At 41.8% G+C, this 25,472-nt stretch overlaps 1 protein-coding gene and 2 long non-coding RNA genes across 6 annotated transcripts in view; 1 reads left to right on the top strand and 2 right to left on the bottom strand.

The window, feature by feature from the left end:
- The window catches only part of LOC113418537 (uncharacterized), a 12,917-nt gene extending 5,540 nt beyond the window's left edge, over positions 1-7,377 (bottom strand). The window contains exons 1-2 of the long non-coding RNA XR_015745888.1: positions 6,953-7,377; positions 1,269-1,331 (exon numbers count right to left, since the gene is read on the bottom strand). This is a non-coding gene — a long non-coding RNA (uncharacterized LOC113418537). The remainder of the gene's footprint in view (positions 1-1,268; positions 1,332-6,952) is intronic.
- Positions 1-24,210, top strand: part of BCAT2 (branched chain amino acid transaminase 2) — a 27,531-nt gene extending 3,321 nt beyond the window's left edge. For 2 of the 4 annotated variants that reach the window (XM_087946797.1, XM_087946798.1), the window contains exons 2-12: positions 616-737; positions 10,205-10,273; positions 10,436-10,636; positions 13,381-13,491; positions 14,486-14,605; positions 16,491-16,654; positions 17,908-18,050; positions 20,052-20,137; positions 21,377-21,517; positions 21,611-21,685; positions 23,380-24,210. In XM_087946797.1, the coding sequence (XP_087802923.1) occupies positions 10,526-10,636; positions 13,381-13,491; positions 14,486-14,605; positions 16,491-16,654; positions 17,908-18,050; positions 20,052-20,137; positions 21,377-21,517; positions 21,611-21,685; positions 23,380-23,421 (993 nt within the window). In that variant the 5' untranslated portion in view covers positions 616-737; positions 10,205-10,273; positions 10,436-10,525 and the 3' untranslated portion in view covers positions 23,422-24,210. The remainder of the gene's footprint in view (positions 1-615; positions 738-10,204; positions 10,274-10,435; positions 10,637-13,380; positions 13,492-14,485; positions 14,606-16,490; positions 16,655-17,907; positions 18,051-20,051; positions 20,138-21,376; positions 21,518-21,610; positions 21,686-23,379) is intronic. The other 2 variants (XM_026677450.2, XM_026677449.2) reach the window with 1 other exon arrangement.
- On the bottom strand, positions 21,625-25,472 carry LOC148129323 (uncharacterized). Its single transcript, XR_015745892.1, has 2 exons — positions 25,304-25,472; positions 21,625-22,368 (listed from the first exon to the last, which is right to left on the bottom strand). It is a non-coding gene; the product is annotated as an uncharacterized LOC148129323 (long non-coding RNA).

The following is a 25,472-nucleotide window of genomic DNA, read 5'->3' as shown; positions in this document are numbered from 1 at the left end:
AGTTCTTCCTGGGGATTTGATTTCTCTGCTTTCCCTTTCCCCTGAGGGGTTTTGAATTTGACCAGGAGCGCAAATTAATTAACCTTCTGAATTTTAATTGATTTTTTATTTTTACTTGTAAGCTGTAATTTGTTCCTACCTTTGTTTTTAATTTGTGTTTTATTCATGTGTTTACATGTTTTTCTTATGGTGTTGTAGATGTTGCCAGGGGCACTTAGGTGAGATGGGTGGTGTAGAAATTTAATAAATACACTCTTTAACTCCTCTGTAGCTTAAACCTATTGAGGGAGAGGTTAGATAACTGGTGAGGCAGCTATTATTGTAAACCTATAAAATTGAGAGACTATTTTACAGAGAGCAAATTGAAATTGATGCCCAGAAATGGGTAAATGAGGCTCCTTAGACACCTTAGTTCAGGCTCCTTAGACTTAAAACTTCCATACTGGAGTATTTTGATCTGTCCCTACTTGTATGCTCATGTTCTCTTCTTGACATTGACAGTGTGTTGCCATTATTAATAATGCTTCTTCTATTTCTCTTAGAAGGGTGAGGCAGAGTCTTTCTAATTCACTGCAAATTTATCTGGTGTACTTCTAAACTGAGCCTTTGCTTTAGGCAAGGGGAAATGTCATTGCTCGCTGGCTGTGATCCCAGATATCAGTTTGGAAGGAAGAAACTGGTTTAGTCAGTCCTTCTGTTCCTGTCACCGATTTTCCCAAGGGCAGGATAATCTACAGGTAAATAGGTTTGCTATTCGAGTAAAGCATTTAGGATAAAATGTGAGGTTTTGAATCTTAAAATCAATCACAACTTTCTAGTCCTTGCGCTTAGAGAAAGAGAGACAGACGGAAAGACAAGGCTGAAAGACAGAGGGGTAGATGGATAGAAGAAGGAGAGAAAGGAAGAGAGAAGGAGATTGGGGGGTGGGGGGGAGAGATGGGGAAACACCTTTGGGCAAGGTTGTAATAACTATTTGCCTTATAGGTTGTAATAACTATTTGCCTTATCACCTGCAGGGAGTTAACTTTTCTCAAGGCTACTCAAACCTTCTGAAAACCGGAAGAAAGTGGTTGTTTAAGGCTATGAAAGCAGATGGAATGCGGATTATATTTTTATGCAGGGAAGACTTGTTTGTGTGGTTTGGCTTTTGCTGCCTCTACTGTTAAAAAGAGTTTTCTGCATGCTTTCAAGCAATTGCCATTGGCTGGCAAAACCTCCTGTCTGCATGCTATGATTATTTTTTAATAGTACTAAATTTATATGCCTACTATCTCACTATCCAGAGGGGATCTTTTGAGAGGACTCATCCTTTGGAAGTCCAAGATGTCACGCTGAAACATTAAAAGAAAAAAACACTTTACAATCTCCTTTCAATGGAGAAATGCTTTCCATCCATTGTTGGATATCTGTTGGCACAATGTACTTAAAACTCTATGGCTTGTACTTAATGTACACAATGTACTTAAAACTCTATTGCCTATCTATTGACAGGTAGTCCTCGACTTATGACCACCATTGAGCCCAATGTTTCTGTTATTAAGTGAGAAACTTGTTAAGTGAGTTTTGCCCTCTTTTTTTACCTTTCTTGCCACAGCTGTTAAGCGAATCACTGCAGTTGATAAGTTAGTAAGCTGGTTGTTAAATGAATCTGACTTTGCTTGTCAGAAGGTTGCAGAAGGTCAGGATCATATGATCTTGGGACACAGCAACGGTCATAAATATGAACCAGTTGTCAAGGATCTGAATTTTGATCCCATGACCATGTGGATGCTGCAAAGGTCATAACTGTGAAAAATGGTCACCAGTTGCATTTTTCAGCCCCAATTGTAACAGTCGCTAAATGAACTGTTGCAAGTCGAGGACTACCTGTACACCACTTTCATTCTTACTAAGTGTCACCCGTAATAGGAAACATAGTGCCTCCTGGTGGCCAATGTAACTGAAAATATCACACAGGATATATACATTGCGTATATCCACCCCCCTACAGAAGAGGAGATAGTCACGTAAAAGCTTGTAAAAGGGGGCAAGATACAATATAACATTATATCTCTCTACTCTGAGAGTTTAAGGGAAGGTGGACTCTATAGTATATACCATTTAGGTAGCCTCTGTTGCTTACCTACTGATATCCATTTCTTATAATGTTTATATAACAGAAAGAAAAAACATACAAGTTCCTCCAGGCATCCTATAAATATAAAATCTTAGAACTACAACTTAAAAAAATAAGGGTTTCCATGCCCTTCTCTTCCAAACCACAACCTGTCATGGAAAACCCAGGGATTTAATATCTGTTTCGCCTAGAGAATGTCCCATGGCATCTCCAGGTTGAAAAGGCTTAGGCAAGAAAGCAAGGAGAAACTCTCTTTACCAACCAGTTTGCCACCCTTTGGAATCCCTGTTGAGCTGATGATTGATCGAGAAGTTAGTACAGTGGTAGTCAACCTGGTCATCCGGACCGGATGGAATATGTGCCTACTTCTTAAAAAAGCTATCCACTGCCATAGCCAAACCTCTAAGCACAATCTTTGAAAAATCTTTCAGGACCAGCTCCTTGCCTAACCTATGGTCACAAGCCACAGTCATCCCCATCTTCAAAAAGGGAGACCCAAGCCTAGTTGAAAATTACAGACCAATCTCCTTATGCTGCGTCACCTGTAAAGTCATGGAATCAATTATTAACCAATCCATCATCCTCCACTTAGAGACAAACAACCTACTCTCCAATAAACAATTTGGTTTCAGAAAAAAACTATCCTGTAATCTGCAACTCTTACACTGCAAAAACATATGGACGACACAACTCGACCAGGGCAAAGCAATAGACGCAATCTACATAGACTTCTGTAAAGCCTTTGATTCAGTGGTACACGACAAACTACTCCTAAAAATAAAATCCTATGGTATCTCTGGACAACTGAATAACTGGATAGAAGCATTCTGGCAAACAGACAACAAATGGTCAAAATTGGGGCGTCCTATCAAATTCTGTACCTGTCAATAGTGGTGTCCCCAAGGCAGTGTTCTAGGACCAACTCTCTTCATACTCTACATAAATGACCTCTGTGATCATATTAAGAGCAATTGCGTTCTTTTCGCTGATGATGTAAAGCTGTTCAATACCACAGACAATACTGCTACCCTACAAAAAGATCTTGACTATGTATCAGAATGGTCAAACAAATGGCAACTTCAAATCTCAACAAATAAATGCTCTGTCTTACATATTGGCAAAAAAATCAGAAAATAAAATACAAGCTGAATAGTCAAGATCTTGTTGATGACCCAAGCTCTGTAAAGGACCTTGGAATACTCACCTCTAATGATCTAAGTGCTAGAGCCCACTGCAACTACATAGCCAAAAAGGCATTAAGAGTTGTTAACCTAATCCTACGTAGCTTTTTCTCTGGTAATATCACACTACTAACCAGAGCATACAAAACATTTGCTAGACCAATACTCGAATACAGTTCATCAGTCTGGAACCCACATTACGTATCTGATATTAGCACAATTGAGAAAGTCCAGAAATATTTCACAAGAAGAGTTCTCCACTCCTCTACTCGTTGTAGAATACCTTATGCCACCAGACTTGAAATTCTAGAACTAGAAAACCTTGAATTACGCCGTCTTCGGTCTGATTTAAGCATGGTATATAAAATCATACATTGCAATATCCTACCTGTCAATGAATACTTCAGCTTCAACCATAACAACACAAGAGCACACAATAGATACAAACTCAAAGTTAACCGCACCAAACTTGATTGCAGGAAATACGACTTCAGCAATAGAGTGGTCAATGTCTGGAATACTCTACCCAACTCTGTAGTTTCTTCCCAAACCCCAAAAACTTTAACCTTAGACTGTCTACTATTGACCTCACCCTTTCCTAAGAGGTCTGTAGGGGCGTGCATAAAGCGCACCAACGTGCCTACCGTCCCTGTCCTATTGTTTCTCTTATTCTTCTTTTATTTTTCTTATATGTACCCATTTCATGTATTCACAACTATGTATACACTTATACTTATTATCTTGTAAACAATTGGCAAATAAAATAAATAAAATAAATAGATGGTCTCTACTGCCCACTAGTGGGTGTTCCAGCTTTCATGGTGGGCGGTAGGGGTTTTGTCCCCTACTTTATAAATCACCATTACTGTGGAACCGGTGGGATACAGTTAAAGAAAATTTTACTACTAACAGAGATACAAAAGTGGGCGGTAGGTATAAAAAGGTTGACTACCCCTGAGTTAGTAGATCCAGAAAACTTTTGGGAGACTCCAGGGGAAAGGTCTTCAAGTTCAGTTGCCTTATTGATTTATTTATTTTATAACTCAGGGCAGTGTATATATTTAACACACTTTTCTCCTTCTGTTTTCCCCACAACAACATCCCTTTGGGGTGAGCTGAGCCATCTATTAGATCAGTGATCCCCAACCTTTTTTATGCCGCGGCCCGGTACCGGCATCAACTGGGCGCCGCCATCTTTTTTTGACGAAAAAGTGCTTCCGGTGACCTCACCGGAAGCACTTTTTCATCAAAAAGATGGCGGCGCCAGCGCTCCCGTGAGCTTTTCGGGTAGAAATGGCTTTCTACCGGAAAGCTCACTGGAACTGCACTTTTTATCAAAAATAGATGGCGGCGCCCAGCAACCAGCGGCCCGGTAAGACTTGTTCCAGCGGACCAGTACCGGTCCGCGGACCGGCGGTTGGGGACCCCTGTATTAGATGACCCAAGGTCCCAAGGTCACTTAAATAGATGGCTTTCATGGTTAAGGCATGACTTGAACTCACAATCTCTTGCTTTCTAGCTTGGTGCTTTAATCATTAAATGAATTCTCTCTCTCTCTCTCTCCCTCTCCCCTCCCTCCCTCCCTCCCTCCCTCCCTCCCTCCCTCTCTCTCTCTCTGTCTCTGTCTGTCTCTGTCTCTCTCTCTGTCTCTCTCTGTCTCTCTCTCTCCCTCTCCCCTCCCTCTCTCTCTCTCCCCTCCCTCCCTCCCTCCCTCCCACTCTCTCTCTGTCTCTCTCCCCCCCCTCCCCCTCCCTCCCTCTCTCTCCTTCTCTCTCTCTGTCTCTCTGTCTCTCTCTGTCTGTCTCTCTCTGTCTCTCTCCCTCCCTCTCCCTCTCCCTTTCAGTGTCCTTAATGCAGGGATGTCAAACTGGATTTCTTAGAGGGCTGGATCAACATTATAGATGTCCTTTGCGGGCCAGCGGAGGGGAGGGGGGGAGGAGACAGGACGGACGCCTTCCTGTAGCACTCTGCCGGCCAAAACGGAGTATGGGCGGGGCTGCCTAGGCCCCCCGGGCCCCGTTTTGGCTGGCAGGGTGCTGCACGAGGCCATCCAGGCTGAAAACGGGTTGCGTGGGGGCTGCCCTTGGCCCCCTTGTGCCCTGTTTTGGCTGGCAGGAGGCTGCAGGAGGCTGTCCAGGCCAAAAACGGGCAGGCGGGGGCCGCCCACGGCCCCCCTGCACCCTCTTTTTGCCTCTAGCAGAGGCACCGTGGACCAATCCTTTGCTATTTCCAGGCCAGTCCTGTGGGTCGGATCTAAGCACCCTGTGGGTCAGATCCGCCCCCCCCCGGGACTTGAGTTTGATACCCCTGCCTTAATGCCTCTCAGTTTGTCTATATATTTGAGTTTATCCTGCTTTTCCTTCAGGCAATTACATAGTGGCTTCTTTTTCCCTATTTTTTCCTTCACACCAACAGTCCTGGGAGGTAAGTGAAGCTGTGGCAGATTCCCCCCCTTGCAATCTTTTAAAAAATCTCAGGGTTGAACTTCAGCCCCGAAGGTTGTCACTCCAGCTTTGTAGTTCCTCTGGTGGGCGTTCAAAAAACTGCAGGCCAACCTAATCTCAGTAGAAGACTGGACTTTACTCACCAATGCTGGGAGATCAGAGTTCAAATCCCTGCTTTTCAAGGAAACTGAATAGATAAACTTGAGTCAGCTGGTTTCAGCTTATCCATTATAATCACCAATAGAGCAACTTGCTTTCAGAAGTTGTGAGTGTTCTGTCACTGGAGGCATTTTAGAAGAGACTGGACAGCCACTTGTCTGGAATGGTATAGGGCCTAGTGGTTGGACTAGAGGACCTCCAAGATCCCCTCCAACTCTGTTATTCTGTTAAATGTATTCAGTCAAAATCCAGGGTAGCTTTAATATATTTTCGTTAAGCAGTTTAATTAAGGCATCGTGGTACTCTTTGGTTGAATGTCATAAACCGCCCTCAGCCATCATGTGAACTGTTTGACATTGTCTCTGCATGCTTTGTCCGCACGGCTATTACGACCTCCAAGCCATGGTTTGTCACTTACAGCATCATATGTGATGTGTGAGCTCAGCAAATTGTGGCTTGTTAACTGCTGTTAAAGCAGAGCTTAGTGTAAGGCCGTGTTTCTCAACCTTGGCCACTTGAAGATGCGTGGACTTCAACTCCCAGAATTCCCCAGCAAGCAAGGAGTTCCTAAACTGGCAAGACTGGCTGGAGAATTCTGGGAGTTGAAGTCCACGCATCTTCAAGTGGCCAAGGTTGAGAAACGGAGGTGCACGGTATGAATCCTACAGTTGCATCTGCTCTGGAATTTAGGAGTGGGGAGATCATCACCCTTTAACTTTAAAGCTTATTTTAACCCTTGAATACCTTCTGCTCCAATGATATAATCTCTAGATGAACTGGGACAATTTCTCCTAGCATTTCCAACCAGCCTAGCCACTTTGGGAAGTCCTGTAATCTCTAATTACTGTTAATTAATCCTGATTACTGTTAGGAATTCACTGCAGCATTTTTTTATTTGCACCGTTTTTTTATTTTCTCTGCATAAGCATTGAAGCTCTTCTTGCTTTCTCACTTTCTAATAAATTGCACAATTCCCGATTGAGGCAGGACAGGACAGATAGGAAGAGAAAATATAATTAATGATTTTGCTTCCCAGATTTATGCAGACTTACCTTTTCTGTCTTCCTTGTTTTCGTTGCCAGTGAGAGCTGCCGTTTTATTTTTCCGAAGAGAACATTCTAGTCATGGCAGCCTCTTCCTTCTGATAGAGTTTGCATCCAGGCGCTTGTCAGTTGTGATTCAACGGGGTTGAAGTTCAGTCCGGACTGAGGTGTGTGTGTGTGGGGGGGAATCTGCTCCGGCCTCTGATTGGCAGAAACTCATCTTTGCAGAAATACGTTTCCCACGCCTGCCTTGTCAATCATCCCTTTTGTGCATGGGCCTTGCCAGTGAAAATGGGCAAAGGCTGTTCTTCCAAAAACTGTGCTGCTGGTTTCCATCTCGGTCCAGGCAGGACGAATAATACAGAACCGGACAAAAGTCTCCCCTTCCCACAACAGAACCAGAATGGGATGTCACCCACCACTCTCCCATCAGCCCCTCCTGTTTGTCTTTGTGGATTACATATTAACTGAAGTTGTTTGCTTAAGAATGTTGGGTTCTTGTTTATATCGGTGCAGAGATTTTAGCCCGAACAACTCATGCTGCAGGAAGGCAATTGTGTCACTGAGACTCTCGGCACCGAATTTTTGTATTGCTACCCTTCTCATCCCTTCTCATGCCTTTCTGGGGAGAATCACTTCTATTTCTAGTGGTCTTTTTAGATGGAGCTTTAGGAAATTAGGTAATAGTCATAGTGTTTTCTAAGAGTAAATGCTTGATTTTTGCAAATGAAGAAATGATGGCTAGAGTATCCTGCTGAAATGGTTGTCCAATCTTTTCTTGAAAACCTCCAGGGATTGAGCCTCTACAACTCCAGGAGGCAAACTGTTCCCTTGATTAATTGTTCTTACTCTCAGGGAAATTCTCCTTAGTTCCAAATTGGATCTCTCTTTAATGAGCTTCTACCCATTGTTTCTTGTTCTTCTGCCTGTTGGAGAATAAGTCAAGCCCCTCTTCTCTGTGACAGCCCCTTTGGGATAGAAGATAGCTATCATGTTGCCCCTAATCTTTCTCTTTCATAGGCTGGACACACCTAGTTCCCTTAATTGTTCCTCATACCATTTAGTCCCCAGACTCATTATCACCCTGTTGCTCTTCTCTGCACACTTTCAAAGGGTCTCAGCATCTTTTTTGTATAATGGACGCAATATTTCAGGTGTGGCCTCACTAGTGAAGTATATAGCGGTACTATCATATCTCCTGATCTTGATGCTATCCCTCTGTTGATGCAGCCTGCATTGGCTTTTTTGGCATCTGCAGCACAGTGCTGGCTCATCCTTAAGTGATAGTCCACCAAGATTCCCTTCACAGGCATAGCTGTTGAGCCAGGTCTGCCTATTCTAAATCTGCATGTTTGGTTTTTCCTGCCAACAGTGCAAAAAAAGCTCCCAAAGTTCCTAAAATTGGGTGCAACTCCCTTAACAGCCATCTTGTTTAGTAATAGAAATCCTGGTCCCAGTTTTGGTCGTAAGTCAAGGCCTGCCTCTGTTATAACTGTGGGAAAGGCCAAGCTGAAAGTCAACTCTGTAGGAGGCATCTAAGGAACCTGTGGCAGAGCTCAGAGTCAAATCAGGGTCTTATGAATTTGTGGCCTTTGGTTACATTAGCACAGCATTGGCTGGGCAATTCTGATACTTTAAATCCATGTATTGTGAGCTATGGGGGCACAGTGGTTAGAATGCAATATTGAAGACCACCTGCCCACAGCCAAGAGTTCAATCCTGACTGGCTCAAAGTTAACTCAGCCTTCCATCCTTCTGAGGTCAATAAAATGAGGACCCAGATTGTTGGGGGCAATATGCTGACATTTGTAAAGCACTCTAAGAGCTACTGTTATTGCTCCAAAAGTGCTTTTTCAAGAGGCAACTGGACTTTCTATGGCTTTTCTTTGAAGATGTTTCACTTCTCATCCAAGCTGAAGAGCTGAAGAAGCTTCATGGCTGAGAAGCAAAATGTCTTCAGAGAAAAACCACGAAGTCCAGTTGCTTCTTGAAAAAACACCTTTGGGAGAACCATGACCTGGATGACTGAGAATCTCCATAGACATATTGCTATTGTGCCGAGTTTGAAAAACACTGGCCTAGCAGACCAGGGTTTCTCCACATGTACCTCCTTCCTCCCCAGGAATGCCTGGAGATATTTTTCCTTTTCCTTGGTAACAATTAAAGAAAGCTCTTAGAGGTTATAATCCAATTCTCTTGTGAAGGTGGAAGCTCCATTGGGTTCGCTGCAAGTAACCCTGGTTTGGTGAGATTGATCTGAACACGGGAGGTTTCTAAATCACACCAGTGGCCTGTTGACTACTAAATTGGTACACCAGCGAAATGCGGTGGACACAGTATACTTACTGCAGAAAGACACTCAAGCTTGAAGTACAGGGAAGGAAAAATAGTTTGCCATATGACATTGTAGAAAGTAAGTAAGCTTTGAAGGTTCTTTTGTTTGTTTGTGTGCTTTTAAACCATGATTTGACTGTTTTAGGACCTATACTATAGTTTTTACATATTTCCTGCCTCAAAATGGCAGGAACCCATCTTGTCAGTTTTCAGCAGTCTTCGTCAGTGAAGGCCCCAACAGTTACAAAAAGGAAAAATAGCACTGCATGCGATTGCCCATAATTTAGTTGACCTTTTTAATTAATCACAACCCATAAAGAAGTTGAAACTTAAAAATAAAATCCAGATCTTTAGTATCCATGGTGAGAATCAATGAAAACCAAATGAAGCAATTTGTTTTTTTGTTTTCTTGTCTGCCCACTGGCATTTTCCTCTAGCAGCTTTCTAAAACCAATCACTGTCTTTTGAAATTAGAACTGGGCACACAAATGCTTGTTCGTGGGTTGGAAAACAGCATTAATGATTAGCCATTTTGCTAAATGTCCTGGTTTAATTTAGCTAGTGGACCATCTGCTCACTGTGTCCATCCTGACTATGTTTCTTCACCAGAGATACTGGGGGCAGAACCGTCTTTCCCAGCCAACTGTTTGAAATGATTTTTAACCAGAAGGAGATTTCAGTCTGAGGGTCATTTGCACGCAGGAAAGCCATGTGCTTAGTTTTATGATGGTTCTTTCCCTAAAGTGGGAAAAGCTCCAGGGTAATTGACAAACAAACCAAGAAGTACACCTGCACCTCTGCTTTAGACATTTTTCAGGCACAGCTGCTAAGTCATGCAATTTAGAAAAGGATATTTGCAGGACTGCTTCTCTATTCCGGAGGCAGATATTCATTTAGATTCTTAATCCTTTTCCCACTTCCTTCTAGGTTTTGAGACGAAAAGTTGCAGATGCTCTACTTTTTGCTCCTCAGAGATTTTTCAGCACCACGTTCAAGGTGAGAAAATTTCACACCATCCCATCCCATCCCATTGAGGGGGAATCTGTTCCATATTGTGGGTGAAGTGGGTAGAATATAAGCCCACATGTTTGGGGTAACTTTCAATTTTCAATTTGACATTGGGTGGGGAGAAAGTCAATGACCCTGCATTTCTTCCAGGCCTCAGATCTCCAGATTGAATTGAACAAACATCTGAAGCCCAAACCAGATTCCAGCAAGCTGATCTTTGGGAAAAATTTCACGGACCATATGCTCACCGTGGAGTGGAGCAAAGAAAATGGCTGGGGAAAACCACACATCAAACCTTTCCAGAATCTCTCTCTTCACCCAGCCTCTTCAGCCCTGCATTACTCAGTGGAGGTAATGGTTTCCCATCTAAAGAGTTACAGATAAATACCCTCCATTCTCCTTCTGTTTTGCTGGAAAGGGTTCTTACGTCTTAGGACTTGATGTATGATAGACCACAGGAAGATGATGAAGAGTAGATGGAGCCCAGTTGAGTGACATATGAGGAAGGTCACAGGGTTAAAGGAAGAATTGGGAGTATGACAGGTTAGAGATGGCCCTCATATCTAGGCTATAGTTGGTTTTGATCATACATGCAGTATATACCATGGTCAAGAGCAGGAAATCAGGAATCCAGGCAGTTCAAATGAATATAAGTTTATTGAATAGAGTAGAGTAGAGTAGAGTAGAGTAGAGTAGAGTAGAATAGAATAGAATAGAATAGAATAGAATAGAATAGAATAGAATAGAATAGAATAGAATAGAATAGAATAGAATAGAATAGAATAGCTTTATTGGCCAAGTGTGATTGGAATTTGTCTTGGTGTAAGTACTCTCAGTATATATATAAAAAGGTACATTTGTCAAGAGTTGAGAATCTTAACGTACAACACTTAATAATAGTCATAGGGTATAATCAGCAATCAAATCATACTAGGAAACAGTCAATATAAATCATAACAAGCGACAAAGTTACAGTCCTACAATCACAAGTGGGAGGGGATAGGTGATAAGGAGTGATGAGAAAATTAACAGTAATAGCAGTGCAGACTTTGTAAATAGTTGGACAGTGTTGAGGGAATTATTTGTTTAGCAGAGTGATGGCGTTTGGGGAAAAACTGTCCTTGTGTCTAGTTGTTCTGGTGTGCAGTGCTCTATAGCGTCATTTTGAGGGAAGGAGTTGAAACAGTTTATGTTTGGGATGTGAGGGGTCTGTAAATATTTTCACAGCCCTCTTTTTGACTCGTGCAGTGTACAGGTTCTCGATTGAAGGCAGGTTGGCAGCAATTATTTTTTCTGCAATTCTAATTATCTGTTGAAGTCTGTGTCTGTCTTGTTTGGTTGCAGAGCCAAACCAAACAGATAGAGGTGCAGATGACAGACTCAATAATTCCTCTGTAGAACTGGATCAGCAGCTCCTTGGGCAGTTTGAGCTTTCTGAGTTGGCGCAGAAAGAACATTCTTTGTTGTGTTTTTTTTTAATGATGTTTTTGATGTTAGGTGTCCATTTTAGGTCATGTAATATAGTAGAACCTGGAAATGTGAAGGTCTCTACTGTTGATACTGTGTTGTCTAGTATTGTAAGAGGTGTAGTATGGGAGGGTTTTTCTAATGTATGCTAATACTCTCTACAAGAATCTTTTTTTTATAATAATTTTTTTATTTTTCAGTTTCAAAAGTACAAACATTTCATTTTTTCTCAAGCAGTGTATCGTCTGGGCACTAACACCTCTGTGCCACATCCTTCACCATTTATAACGCCATTCACATTAATATTATTTCTCTAAGCTTAGAGTTAAGATACAGATAAACATTATACAGCTCTTCTTGTGATAATATCTTATTAGCATTGCATCTCATTGTTCTCATCATATATATATATTGACATCATCTTATTTGTATATCTATCTTACTTTATTTTCTATTCTCTTTTTTTCTTCCTCATTTCCAAATTCCTACTCTCTACAAGAAGCTGAACTACTAACGATCAAAGCCAAATTAGTGGTAGATAAGAGTCAGAGGAATTCAAGGTGGTCTGGCCTTAGATCACTTGTGGACATAAAGAGAATTGAGATGGATGATGTGTTTGACCCCTCTCTTGGGCTCAACCTGGTTATCTCCTACAGGACTAGGATTTACAAACTACAAAAGTTGGATTCACACCATTCAGCAAACTTAGGTTGATATGTTTAACCAATCACAGAGAGAAATATTGAAAGGAAGCTTTTGAAAAGGGAGAGAATTAAGGCAGGTTAGATTAGTCTTCCCTAATGTGGATGCAGGAGGACCACAGCAATTTGCACTCCTGTCCATCTGGAACCTACCAAATTGGGGAAAAGATAGGTTACATTGTTGGGTTAAGTTGTCATTCTTCATAAGATAACTTAGAATAAAGATTCAAGTCCCAGAAATCTTTGTTGATTAATGGATCTAATGAGTTGTACCATTATTAGAAGTCAGGAAGAAGACATGTAGCTTCTTCACACATTAATTTTGGATTATACAAGTGTTTAAGAAGGAAAGTCTCACTGCACCTCATAAATCAATAGGAGTAAAATCTGGGAGATGAAGCTTAATGACTTCGTGGACATATCCAATTAGTTTTCTGGGCTGCTAGGGTCTAAGCTACAGTGGGCTTGCCTAATTTGTGATTCAGGGTTACAGGGGGAAATAATTATAGGATAATCTGGGAATGTTAAACCAAGTATTTAACATTAGGGGGTGGAGGAAACCTGATAGAAGACAATGGGCAAATGACAATGCTAGGGCTGGGAATTGGTTTTTCTTTTTCTGCCAGATCAAAGAGGCGCAGTGGAACAGTGTTCTCTGTTTGCATGGTTGGAGAGAGTTCTGGGATGCCAATGGAAATTCTCAATCATCCAGATCATGGTTGTCTCAAAGGTCTGGGATCTGCCAAAATAGGTTGTAGGGGAAATGTTCATTGCCCATCTCTGCATCATAATAAGGTCATGTGAACAAAGCCTCTGCTTGTTTCATTAACCTGCTAAAGGTTAAGTCCAGCTCATGTATCAGTACATGATCTCTGCCACATAATTCACTTTGCTTTCTTATCTCCCCTTCTTCTTCTCCTTATTTAGCTTTTTGAAGGAATGAAAGCTTTCCGGGGCTCGGATCAGCGCATCCGGCTTTTTCGTCCCATGCTCAACATGGATCGCATGTTACAATCCTCCCTTCGAGCTTGCTTGCCTGTGAGTATGTGGAGCACCTTCTGGTGCTCTTTCTTGCCCTGGGTGAGTTACCTCTTAAGCTATGATCTTTTTCCCCGAGGCCATCTGCGGAACCCCGATATGAAAAGATTTTAACCTGAGTTCAATAAAAGGAAGTAGCCAGGGACAGAGAATAATTGCCCGAGATATTTCAAGAAAGACTGGGTCAAGCTTCTCCCTGCAACCTTGGGGGACCCATTGAAATAGACCCCAATTTAGTGTACTCCTGTTGTTTGGCTTCCTGAAATCATCTTTCCAACCAGGTAGTTGGTATATGAGTATGGAGAAGTGGCCTGTGTATGAAACATATTTTAATCAAGGTGATTCCATCGTTTGCTCAGTAGGAGGCAACTTCCAATGCTTTTAACTTCTCTTAATATGCAATAGTGGTGAATACCTGTAGCTCTCGCCTGTGGGATGAGGGTGAAAGTTCATCCTCAGAGCTTGTGGGTTGGAAACGTTTTGTTCCCAGGCTAGGTAACGTCTTCAGCAGATCCCCTAAACTCTGCTGAAGGTGTTACCTAACCTGGGAACAAAATGTTCGGAAACCAACCCACAAACTCCAAGAACGAACCTTCACCCTTTCTTAATATTTTCTGTGAATGGGGATATCAGGGGATGAGAGGAATGAGTCTAGGATTCAGAGCAGACATTATGAAGTGGAGGGAAAAATAGTTTCTTGTGGTACCCAATAGGAGGGAGTAAAAAACATTGTTCTGCTATCCCTTAGGACAGTTAGCGTGTTTCCTTTGGAGTCAGATGCTTCTGAATAAAGATGTGGAGAAGGCACTGGTGGCTACGACGTCTTGCTTCTGGGTTTCCCAGATGTGCCTCCCTGTGTCCATTGAGGAAGGGATGCTAGAAACTAGATGGGGCATTGTTCTATCTAGCTGGCTCTTTTAAGGTTTGCAACAGGGTTCTTTATTCTCTGTGCAAGGACAAACAGCAGGAGTGTCGTGTTTTTGTCTTCTTGCAGGCCTTTGATCAGTCGGAGTTGCTCGAATGCATCCGGCAGCTGATCCGGGTGGACCAAGATTGGGTCCCAGACTCCAGCACAGCCAGTCTCTACATCCGCCCCATCTTGATTGGCACCGAGGTGGGTATTAATGCTTCCAATTTTAGACATTTTAGGCAGCAGACGTCTATGGATTTCCATAATTTAACCTTAACAATTATTTAAATAGAATAAAATAGATACTTTATTGGCCAAGTGTGATTGGACACACAAGGAATTTGTCTTGGTGCTTATGCTCTCAGTGTACATAAAAGAAAAGATACATACACCAAGAGTCAAGAATCATCAGTTACAACACTTAATAATAGTCATAGGGTACAATAAGCAATCAAATCATATTAGGAAACAGTCAGTATAAATCGTAAGGATACAAGCGACAAAGTTACAGCCATACAATCACAAGTGGGGGGGGGGGGATGGGTGATAAGGAGTGATGAGAAGATTAGTAGTGTAGACTTTGTAATAGTTGAACAGTGTTGAGGGAATTAGTTGTTTAGCAGAGTGATGGCTTTCGGGAAAAAACTGTTCTTGTGTCTTGCGTCTGAACGGAGTTGCCATTTCTAAATGGTGTCCTTTCCTTGTTTATGTTCCCTCTGATTTCCAAAATCTGATCCCTTTTCATCAGAACAAGGTGACAGAAATAATACCACCAGTCTTGCGTTTCCATTTCCTGTTTCTCGTTTCCCTTCTTGTTTAACTCACTAATTTCAGAACCATTTTTATGGATTTTAACCATGTACTCCATACACCCATCAAATACGCTGGGTGTGCACATTGTAAGCAATAAAACCTAGCTAGACTTAAAACTAACCAAGATTAGCATGTATGGATACATGCCCTACGTTTTTACAGATAGTTCCTGACTTATGGCCAGTCACTTTGCGACCTTTTGAAATTATGACGGACTTATCAGAGGGCTACTTTTGACCCAGTTTAAAAGTTCTGATGGTTGCCCCCCTGCTCCCTCCCAGTCATGTTACCAACCAAACTTTGGGCATTTAGCAACTGAGCTGCATTTACATCCATCTGCAGTATCCAGCAGTCATATGACCATGTTTTATGATGATTTTGCCCCAAACTGGTATTTACTTCTAGTTTTTGGCAAAACTGCCAAAACCTATAGCAAACCATTGGTTCACCAAATGATTGCAGCATTCACTTAACAACTGTGGTGGCTGCTTTATGATAGCAGTGGCTGCTTAATCATCACCACCTTTTAATGACCCCATAATCCTTTGTGGGGTGGAGTCTGGGCAACTGAATGGAGCTAACAGATGGCCGGATGCCTTTTCTATCGCCAGTGTGGAGTTTTGTTCAGTAGATATATTCTCATTGTGCCCAGAGAGAGAAATATCTGCCTCTACTATCAGCCTCCTGATTGGGAGGCAAGAGCTCCACCTCTAGCCTACTGCACCACTCAATTTTTAACTTAATTTAATTTAAATTTAATTTTTCACCTTAAGCAGTGGGCACTTAATGACTGTTGCAAAAAAAAAAAAGGTGTAAAATTGCATTGGTCACATGATCAACACATTTTATGACCATTACGACTTATGACCATGTTGGTCAAGCTCTGTCTCAGTAGCAAGTCAATCCAGTTAGGTGTACGGTGGAGATACACGAATAGTGTTAAAAACGTTGAATCTCCTTGCAGTCCAGCTCAGTTTCTGGAGATGCTGAAGTCAGCTTCACCAGTACCCTTGGCCAGAGCATGGAAATAATTTGCCAGTACAATATTCCATGTTGTTTTTTTGACTAAAAAAATGGAATCCCACCGCTGGTTTTGCTACTCATCCAAGTCACTTCTTCAGCCTGAGCAAGTCGGTTAGGAGGGCCGCTTCAAACCAAAAAGAAAAGTCCAGCTTGTCATGACTCAGCTTCCAGACGTTATAGATCTGCTTATTCTAATCATGTTTGCTGACCAGCCTCTTATGTATGTGGCCTTCTTCCCTTCTGCCCTCTGCAGCCTTCCTTGGGGGTCTCCATTTCCAACCACGCGCTGCTCTTTGTGATCTTGGGCCCTGTGGGTCCGTATTTTACCACCGGCAGCTTCAATCCCGTTTCCCTCTTGGCTGATCCCCGATTTGTCCGTGCCTGGATAGGTGGAGTTGGCAATTGCAAAGTAGGCGGGTAAGTCCAGGGCTTCTGTTTTTTAACCGAAATGATTGAATAAAAGCTAGGCTGTTTTAAGTCAGACTTTCCTAACCTGGACATTTTCCACATGGGCGAACTTCACCTCCTAACATTCTTGGCAATGCCTGGGGAATTCTGGGTCTTGAAGTCCACAGTTCTGGAAGGCGTATAGATAGAGCAAGGCCCATTTTAGTTTGTAGAGATGGGACATTTTCCTTCAGACGAGAATTTGCCTTTAAAAAAAAAAATCATTGAGGATTGCAGGAAATTTTTGATAAGGTGACACTGGAGAGGTTAGGGGTCAAAACGTAATAGGCATCCTACTCAAAATACAGTCATTCCCCTAACTCTAGCAGAAGCTTAAAGTATATATTTTAGCTTTTTTTTTTTAAATTTCAAAGGGGAAAATTTTTCACCGCTGAAAATTGCTATTTGGCGACATATTTTAATTTGATAGAGCAACAAAGATGATTCGTGGACTGGAGGCTAAAACATATAAAGAATGGTTGCTGGAATTGGGTATGAAAAGGGGTGAATGACAGCAGTGTTCCAATATCTTAGGGTTTATCACAAAGAAGGAGTCAACCTATTATCCAAGGCAATGATGGCAGGACAAGAAGCAATGGATGGAAATTAATCAAGGAGAGAAGCAACTCAGAACTAAGATAAATTTACTGACAATTAGAACAATTAATCAGTGTAACAACTAGCCTTCAGAAGTAGTGAATGCTCCAACACTGGAAGTTTTTATGGAGAGATTGGACAACCATTTATCTGGAATGATATAGGGTTTCTTGTCTGAGCAGGGGGTCAGACTAGAAGACCTCCAAGGTCCCTTCCAAGTCAGTTATTCTGTTGTAGAGTCTTTAATGACCCTGAAAAAAAACTGAGGATTGCCAAAGGCAGGTTATCGATGTTCCACCCCGTTTTAATACTTAAATAGTGGTCCATTTTTCCCAAGTACGATGAATAGAGTAACCACAACCAGGCCTTGATTGGAGGAAAGGTTTTGAGGAGGAGAAGAGTTTGGGAATCCTCAGCCAGGTATTTAGGGAAGCCTTGTTGGCTGCCTCTTTTCATCAAGGCAGAGGCCCTTGGTTTAACACTGGAGAGATGCTTGACGCTCCATCTGTCGTCCCTTCCTTGTTTCCCCTTTTAGTCCTTCAGGCTGGCTTTGCATCCATTTTAATGAAGGGATAAAGGCCTTTGTGTCTGATCAGGGTACTGTGCTGCTCTTATGTCACCCTTAGCAACTATGGCCCCACCATATATGTGCAAAGAGAGGCTGCCAAAGTGGGTTGCCAGCAGGTTTTGTGGCTATATGGAGACGACCACCAAATCACTGAAGTTGGGACCATGAATATTTTCTTGTTTTGGAAGGACCAAGAGGGAGGTAAGGAATTTTATCTCTGGGCGGTGGTGGATCCAAGTTGCTTGTTTTGGCTTTTGATGGAAACATGGCTGATTCGGCATATTGATTAAACATTAATTCCTGGCTCCTAAAATAAATTGCCATTAGAAAATTCCTTCATTTACCCAAAAAATCTTGTCTTGGTTTTTCATCCAAAATTGTTCAACCTGGATATATTTTTTTTTTTGGGGGGGGCGTGCATAGGCATCTGTTCCTAACTACCAGTCAGCCCTCAACTTACAACCACAATTGAGCCTGGAATTATAATTGTAATTTGTTGTGGTCATTAAGTGGGTCACCATGTGACTGGACCCAACTTTACAGTATCTTTAGTGGCGGTTTGTTAACTGAATGCTGCGGTCATTAAGTGAATCCATTTTACCCAATGGATGTTTTTTGCCGGGAACCAGAAGTAAATGCTGGAAACGGGCAAAAAATGTTGAAAATTGTGGTTATGTGACTGCAGGACATTGTAAACAGCCATAAAAGCGAGCCAGTTGCCAAGTGTCCAAAATGTGATAATATAACTGTAAATGTGGTGTTGTGGTTATTGCCACTTTGAAATTGGGCTGTAAGTACCTTTTGGGAGGGGTCCATCCTAATTTTGAACAGTCTCTTAGTGACTTAGTCATAAGCCGAGTACTCTCTGTCCAATGATGAAATGGTTGTCACCAAAATGTAGATCACCTGTCCTTTCATATTTGCATTGTGCTACTGCATGCATAGGCAAAGTTTGTGTCATGATGTGTATTTTTCCTTTGCCACTTTCCTGCAGACACCCATCATTGCAGGAAAGTGGAGAAGGAGGAGAATGCAACATTGGTGAATTTTTAAAAATATCTTAACATTCTCTGGATTTGTGGGTTTTAAAACTTATTAAATTAATACTGTACTCAATGTGAGTACATACTCAAAATGACAAGTGGCTTTATTTTCTTGTGCCATAGAGAAAAGGGTGTCACTTCTTAACATGGCACAAATAGCACCCAGGGGCATCAGGAAGAATATGTTTGAGTTTTTCCTTTAGTCTTGTAGGTGGTCCTTGACTTACAGACATTTGAAATTGCAGTGGTACTAAAAAAGTGATTTACAACAGGCACCCACCCTTGCAACCCTTGCAGGTCACATGATCAGAATTCAGGGTGCTTGGCAAACAGCCTGTATTTATGACAGTCACACAGTCCTGGGGTCATTGTGGTTGTCATTTGTGATCTTCCCAGCCAGCTTTCTACAAACAAAGTCAACGGGGGGGAAACCGGTTTACTTAATTACTACATGATTCACTTAATGACATGATAATTTGCTTGACAGCCATGGCCAAAAAGTTCAGGTGTGACTCACTTAATAACTGCCTTGTTTAGCAATGGAAATTCTGGTCCCAGTTGTGATTGTAAGTCAAGGAGTGCCTGTATTTTGTTTCCCAGATGCAAATTTATGCAGATTAAAACTGATTAAGCAAGAAAAACAGTCACATTAATCAGTTAGGATTCTTTAACCTTTTGTGCTTGCCTGCTTGATTGCTTTATCCATCCATCATGTATGTATGTCTATGTCTCTATGTCTGTCTGTCTCTCTGTCTCTCTCTCCCTCCCTCCTTCCCTCCCCCTCTCTCTCTCTCTGAATGTATATTAAATATTATCCCATTGTCATTTATGAAAATAATAAGTGCATATTTTTTGTTGGTCTTCTCTGATTAAACATAGCTAATGGCTGGATCCAGAGTTAGTTATGTGCAGAACTAATACATTGAAACCAGTGAAAGACAACATTGTGCTATTCGGATTGATAAATAAACTCTATATAGGACTAAGTTCCCGTGCAATTCAGCTTTCTAAAGCTTCTGATAGACATGATTTTCTCTTTTAATTATAATCGCATTCCCTCCCCCTCAGTTAATTCCATCTTTTGGGGTTTTGGAAATGTTTTGGCGCTATGACATGGAACCATCCTTAGAAATGTGTAACTATAACGTCCACTTTACAGATATGGAGCTGGTCACCCCTTTGCTTAATGGAATAATTTTACCTGGTGTGACACGACAAAGCCTTCTTGATTTGGCCCGCAAATGGGTGAGTGTGCAGAAGTGTGGGGTGGTTCTGCCACTGATGGGGAGGTTACACGTCCCTTATTGAAACCAGTGCTTTCCCCCCCATTTTGTAACATTTATTTTTTAGTATTTATTCTTGCACTCTGGAATGAACTGAGAGAGCAGCAGAGAGAACAATTTTCTGGATAAAAATAAGGGTATTGATGTCAAATCCTGAGTTAAGGAGAGAGTCTCATTTTGCATTTTGGTGGGGTGACTTAAGGACCATAGAAATGAGCAATTATTGTAAAGGGAGTAAGGTTGGGTTTTCCCATTTTTCTAATTTCTAAGATGGCCAAAGAATGGGATGTGGAGATGTCAGGAGGGGGAAGGTCAAACAAGTCAGAATAGTGGTTGCAGTTGTACAATTGAAGCACCCTTCACTTTTAGCATAAAAAAAAGATTGAATGCAAAGTTGCAGATGCTTCCCCGCTCTGTTGGTGCTTCTAGTGCAGGGGTCTTCAAACTTGACAGCTTTAAGACTTGTGGACTTCAACTCCCAGAATTCCTCCTCCAGTCATGTTAGCTCAGGAATTCTGGGACTTGAAGTCCCCAAGTCTTAAACTTGCCAAGTTTGAAGACCCTTGTCCTAATGGGATGGGGGTTTTTTTCCTGACCTTTTTGTACTATTGAATAACAATAACTATTAAATTGATTGTTGGTCTTACAGGATAATTTTCAAATGTTTTTGGCAAGATAGGAAGCTTTACTATGAATGTTTAACCTTTTTGCCACCCAAATTGGCAATGGTGGGATGAGGAGGCTGCAGGGGCCATTGGTCCCTAGTCTTCCTTGGTTGGCAGCAATCCCCAAGTTTTTGGATAGTTTTTCTTAGCTCTCATTGAAGATAGGATAGCTTGGTTCTGAGATGTTTTGCATGCAACGCCTGTGCAGTGCAAACAAGGAGTGGTTCTGAAATAGATGGATTGGACTCAAAATTCAATTGCAAGATCCAATCTGGGTCAGCCACTCTCTACTGGAATATGTGGACTATTCTGTGAGTTGTATTTACGTGGTGCCTTACATGGTTGATTGGTGTAGTGACGGCTGGCAATTGACTGTTGTTTCCTTCCAAAAACTGATCCCAGTGACTGACCCAGATTCGATCTTGTAACATTATCCTGGGACACATATTTGCCTTGATTCAAAATTCGATCTTTCTGCATTTTAAAAAACGGATGACAGCAGGATTTAAATAGGTTTGTCTTCTCTTTCTACCCAGGGGGAATTCAAGGTTTCAGAGAGATCAATCACCATGTCTGAACTGATTAAAGGCTTGGAAGAGAAAAGGGTGAAGGAGCTATTTGGCTCAGGCACAGCCTGTGTGGTATGTCCCGTGGACAGAATTCTCTATCAGGGCAAGGTGAGAGTCATGGGATATTCCCAACTTTCTGGTTTCCCTACATCTGTTTTGTTCCTCTTGATATAAACTGGGTTTCTGTCTCTCTTGGCACAGAATTATCATATCCCCACAATGGAAAATGGACCTGAGATTGCAAAACGGTTTCTGAAGGAGCTGACAGATATTCAGGTAAAATTCTTAGTGGGAGGCAGAAAACTGATCTGACAGGTTGTGCTTGCTTGGTTTTTCATGCTTCCACGTTTTAAATTCATTCTGTCTTCTTTCTGCATTGATTTGCATATGAAAAAGTACCTATTTCAGCATTTCGTTGCACTTCAGCCTCGGGAGGGCAAAAGGGGGGTATTTTTCTTCATATCCTCTGCCAAAAAACAAACATTTCCATGCTGATTCTTGGGATGCTGGATGGGCTATTCCAGTGACATCACACTATCTCTGTCTAGGCTCCTTGTGGCAGGGCAGAAAAAGGAAGTATATAGAAATGGCACCATCTTGTTGAAATTGAAAATAAGCAGAATCAGCATTTAGCAAGCCTAGAGATGAAAGACCACCAGCAAATTCCTGTCCTGGATGTTAGAATCTTGGAGTGTACCATCTGTGCATACTGTAACCTGACATCTGATTGGGACAATCCTGAGGACACTGATGTATCTTGCACAATTGAAGTGATCTGCTTTCTCTTTCCAAGCAGTGTGGTGTTGTGAATAAAATATTTGACTAGGAGTGGAGAGACCCAGGTTTCAGTTCGCTTTCAGCCACAGAGGCCACTGGGAGACTTTAAGACAGCCAACCTCTTATCATTCCAAATATCCTCACAGGGTGCTTGTTATTGGCAAAAATAGATCTTGTCTGCGCTAAAGATATAAAACATATTAAAATAGGGTCCCCAGGTTAGGTTAGATTACCCATCCCAATATACAGATTCACAAGCAGAAAACTGTGTAAGTTCACATTAAAATTACTAAGTTACTTTGATATACAGTCCTAGATTAGTTTTAATTTTTAGGCCCTACTTCAAAACGAAAGCAGAATTTTGCTTGCCCTGTCTTTCCCCAATTGGGCCACAGGAGGGCAGAATGGCTTTGTGATGGAATGCTTGTGTTGTATCAGTGTTGACACTGGAGGAAGATGGCCTGAGCAGGTCCCTGCAATTTCCTTGGCAAGATTTCAGAAGTAGTTTGCCATCACCTCCTTTGTAGGGGTGAGAGAGAGTGACTGACCCAAGATCACCCAGCTCGCTTCATGCCTAAGGCGGCATAGAACTCACTATCTCCCGGATTTTAGCCTGATGCCTTAAATCGTTACACCAAACTAATAACCTCCCAAGTATATGAAATGTGGGCGACATGACTGTGAGGGAAATATTGGCCACTGAAACTTTGGAACCAGGTCATAAGTACATGCCAGTACCTTTGCAGGAGTTTGTCACACTTTGAACAATCACTAAGCAACCCAGCCCTAAGTTGAGGACTATCTGTATGGGATAGTAGTTCTTAATTTTCTCCTTCCAACATTTCTAGGAATTTGTTCCAAGACAAAGTGGGGGGTAAATTATCATCTCCCAGGACCTCAATTTTATGATTAGCCAAAACTCTTTAAAAATAAGAAATAAAAAGGTGGGGTGAAGAACAATTACGCCAATAACAGTAACCCAACTTTTTGAAAAAAGAAAATCTGGTCTGCGCTGACAAAGTGACAATATCTCCCCTTCTCTACATCATTGCTTGTAGTGTGTGTGTGTGTGTGTGTGTGTGTGTGTGTGTGTGTGTGTGGCGGGGAAAGCAATTCTGATTAGCTCTGCTTCTGCTTAATATTTTGCAAGGCTACAACCACAATTCTGAATGTATTTTTTTGGTCCTTCACAGTACGGACGCATCCCAAGTGACTGGGCCCAGGAGGTTTGCTGAAGACTCTGGAATTTGACTTTTCCTGCTCTTGTTCAGTCTCTCTTTCTTCACCACAGCTGTATTTATGACATGGTTCTAAAACTTTTCCAATTTTGCCTTTCGTTTTGTCAGAGGTTTAACTGACCCTCTGCCTGGTTTGGGAGATCTACAGATATAAACCCAGTCCCCTTTATGGCGGCAAAACACTCCACATCAGGAAGGCCCACCCTGACCCAGGACCTAGAAGAATACCAGATCAACCTCTTTGCAATGGAAACAAAGCTTTGAACTTCAAGTTGGCTTGCTCTGCTTCTCTCTCTCCACTCCAAAACTTGGCTGCTTTTTGCTTTTAAGTGCAATATTGAGAGAGAGAGAAGAAGAAAAAGAAGGAATGTGGGGTGTACGCAAAGCTCTAATACTTCATGTGCATGATTGCCATTTTTTTTAAAAATAGTTGCTTGGATTCATGTAGAAGCACATGGAAAAAAAGTTTAATCTAAATCATATTGCTCTTATAAAAGTTTTTTTTTTTCATTTTGGTATCTTTATGAATGGTGCCAAAGTTTTAAATTTTGGCTCCTGTATCTTAAAGTGAGCATTTCTATAAATTCTTGTTTTGTGTGGATGACTTTTCACTTTCTAAGTTAAATCTGCTGGATAGATAAAAGAAGCCTTATATCTTCAGAATTAACACGGAGCTACAATTTTCAGCCACGGTTGGCTTTTTAAAGTGATTCAATAGTTGTGTGACAGTGAGAAGGATGGCATATAAATTTAATAAATAAACAAAATTGAATTGTGTCCTTGCCACCCATTTCTGATTTTCTTGTTCTGTGTAGTGAACAATGTCTATTCTAGTGTTTCTCAACCTTGGCAATTTTAAGAAGTGTGGACTTCCAACTCCCAGAATTCTCCAGCTAGGTGGCTATGGAACTGAAATCGACACATCTTTGCTGTGTCTAAGTTGCTAAGGTTTAAAAACACAAGTCTGTAAGCAATGTAGTTTGGGAGAGTTTGTTTGTTTATCAAATTTATATAGCCGCCCACTTCATGAGAAGTGACCCTGGGTGGTGTATAATTATTCTAAATCATGTGATGATTTCCCAGAATTCTTTCGGTTAATTATTTGAACAAAACTTTTCTGGACTAAAGATTCCTTGCAGAAAAAATAGCTTCATTATCACTAAGGTTGCACAGATAAGTCCTTGACTTACAACTACAGTTGAGCTCAAAATTTCTGTTGCTAAGTGAGACATTTGTTAAATGAGTTTTTCCACATTTTACAACCTTTATTTCCACAGTTGTTCAGTGAACCATTGCAGTTGTCAATTTAGTAACATGGTTGTTCCACACTGACTTGGCTTGTCAGAAGGTTGCAAAATCACATGACCCTGGGACACTGCAACTGTCATAAATATGAGTCAGTTGCCAAGGGTCTGAATTTTGATCATGTGACCGTGGGAATGAGGCAATGGTCGTAATTGTGAAAAACAGTCCTAGGTTGTAATTTTGAATAGTCACTAAATGAACTGTTGTGAGTCAAGGACTACATGTAATTCACATATCCCATAAAGGTGGGGATCACACAGGTCCTTACCAGTTCTGGAAAACCGGTAGCAGAAATTTTGAGTGGCCCCGCCCCCATCTATTCTCTGCCTTCTGAGTCCCAGCTGATTGGCCGGGTTTTCTTTTGTTACCCTGCATAGGAGAAGGGAGCTGGAAAGCAGGTTAGTGGGGTGGGGAGGGAATGGAGATTTTGCCATTTCCTTCTCTCTGGAGTGCGGTGGGAATGGAGATTTTACAGTATCCTTCACCTGCCACGCCCGCCAACCCACACCCACCAAGCCACGCCCACAGAACCGGTAGTAAAAATTTTTGAATCCCACCACTGCTCTGTACCTACTAGGCCTGTGATGGCGAGCCTATGCCATGCATGCCAGAAGTGACGTGCAAAGCCATCTCTCCGGGTATGCGAGCTGTCGCCTGTTGCTCTTCTGGGTTCCAGTGCGCTGGCCAGCTGGTCTTCATGGTGTGAGAGTGCCAGAAACTGGAAGAGCAGCCACCTGGTGTGC

This window comes from Notechis scutatus, chromosome Z (genome assembly GCF_049901735.1).
Source record: "Notechis scutatus isolate UNSWTSFEM ecotype Mainland chromosome Z, rNotScu1.2, whole genome shotgun sequence".
Taxonomy (NCBI): domain Eukaryota; kingdom Metazoa; phylum Chordata; class Lepidosauria; order Squamata; family Elapidae; genus Notechis; species Notechis scutatus.
The sequence above is the reverse complement of the archived record's forward strand: the minus strand, read 5'-3'. Positions and strand labels throughout refer to the sequence as shown.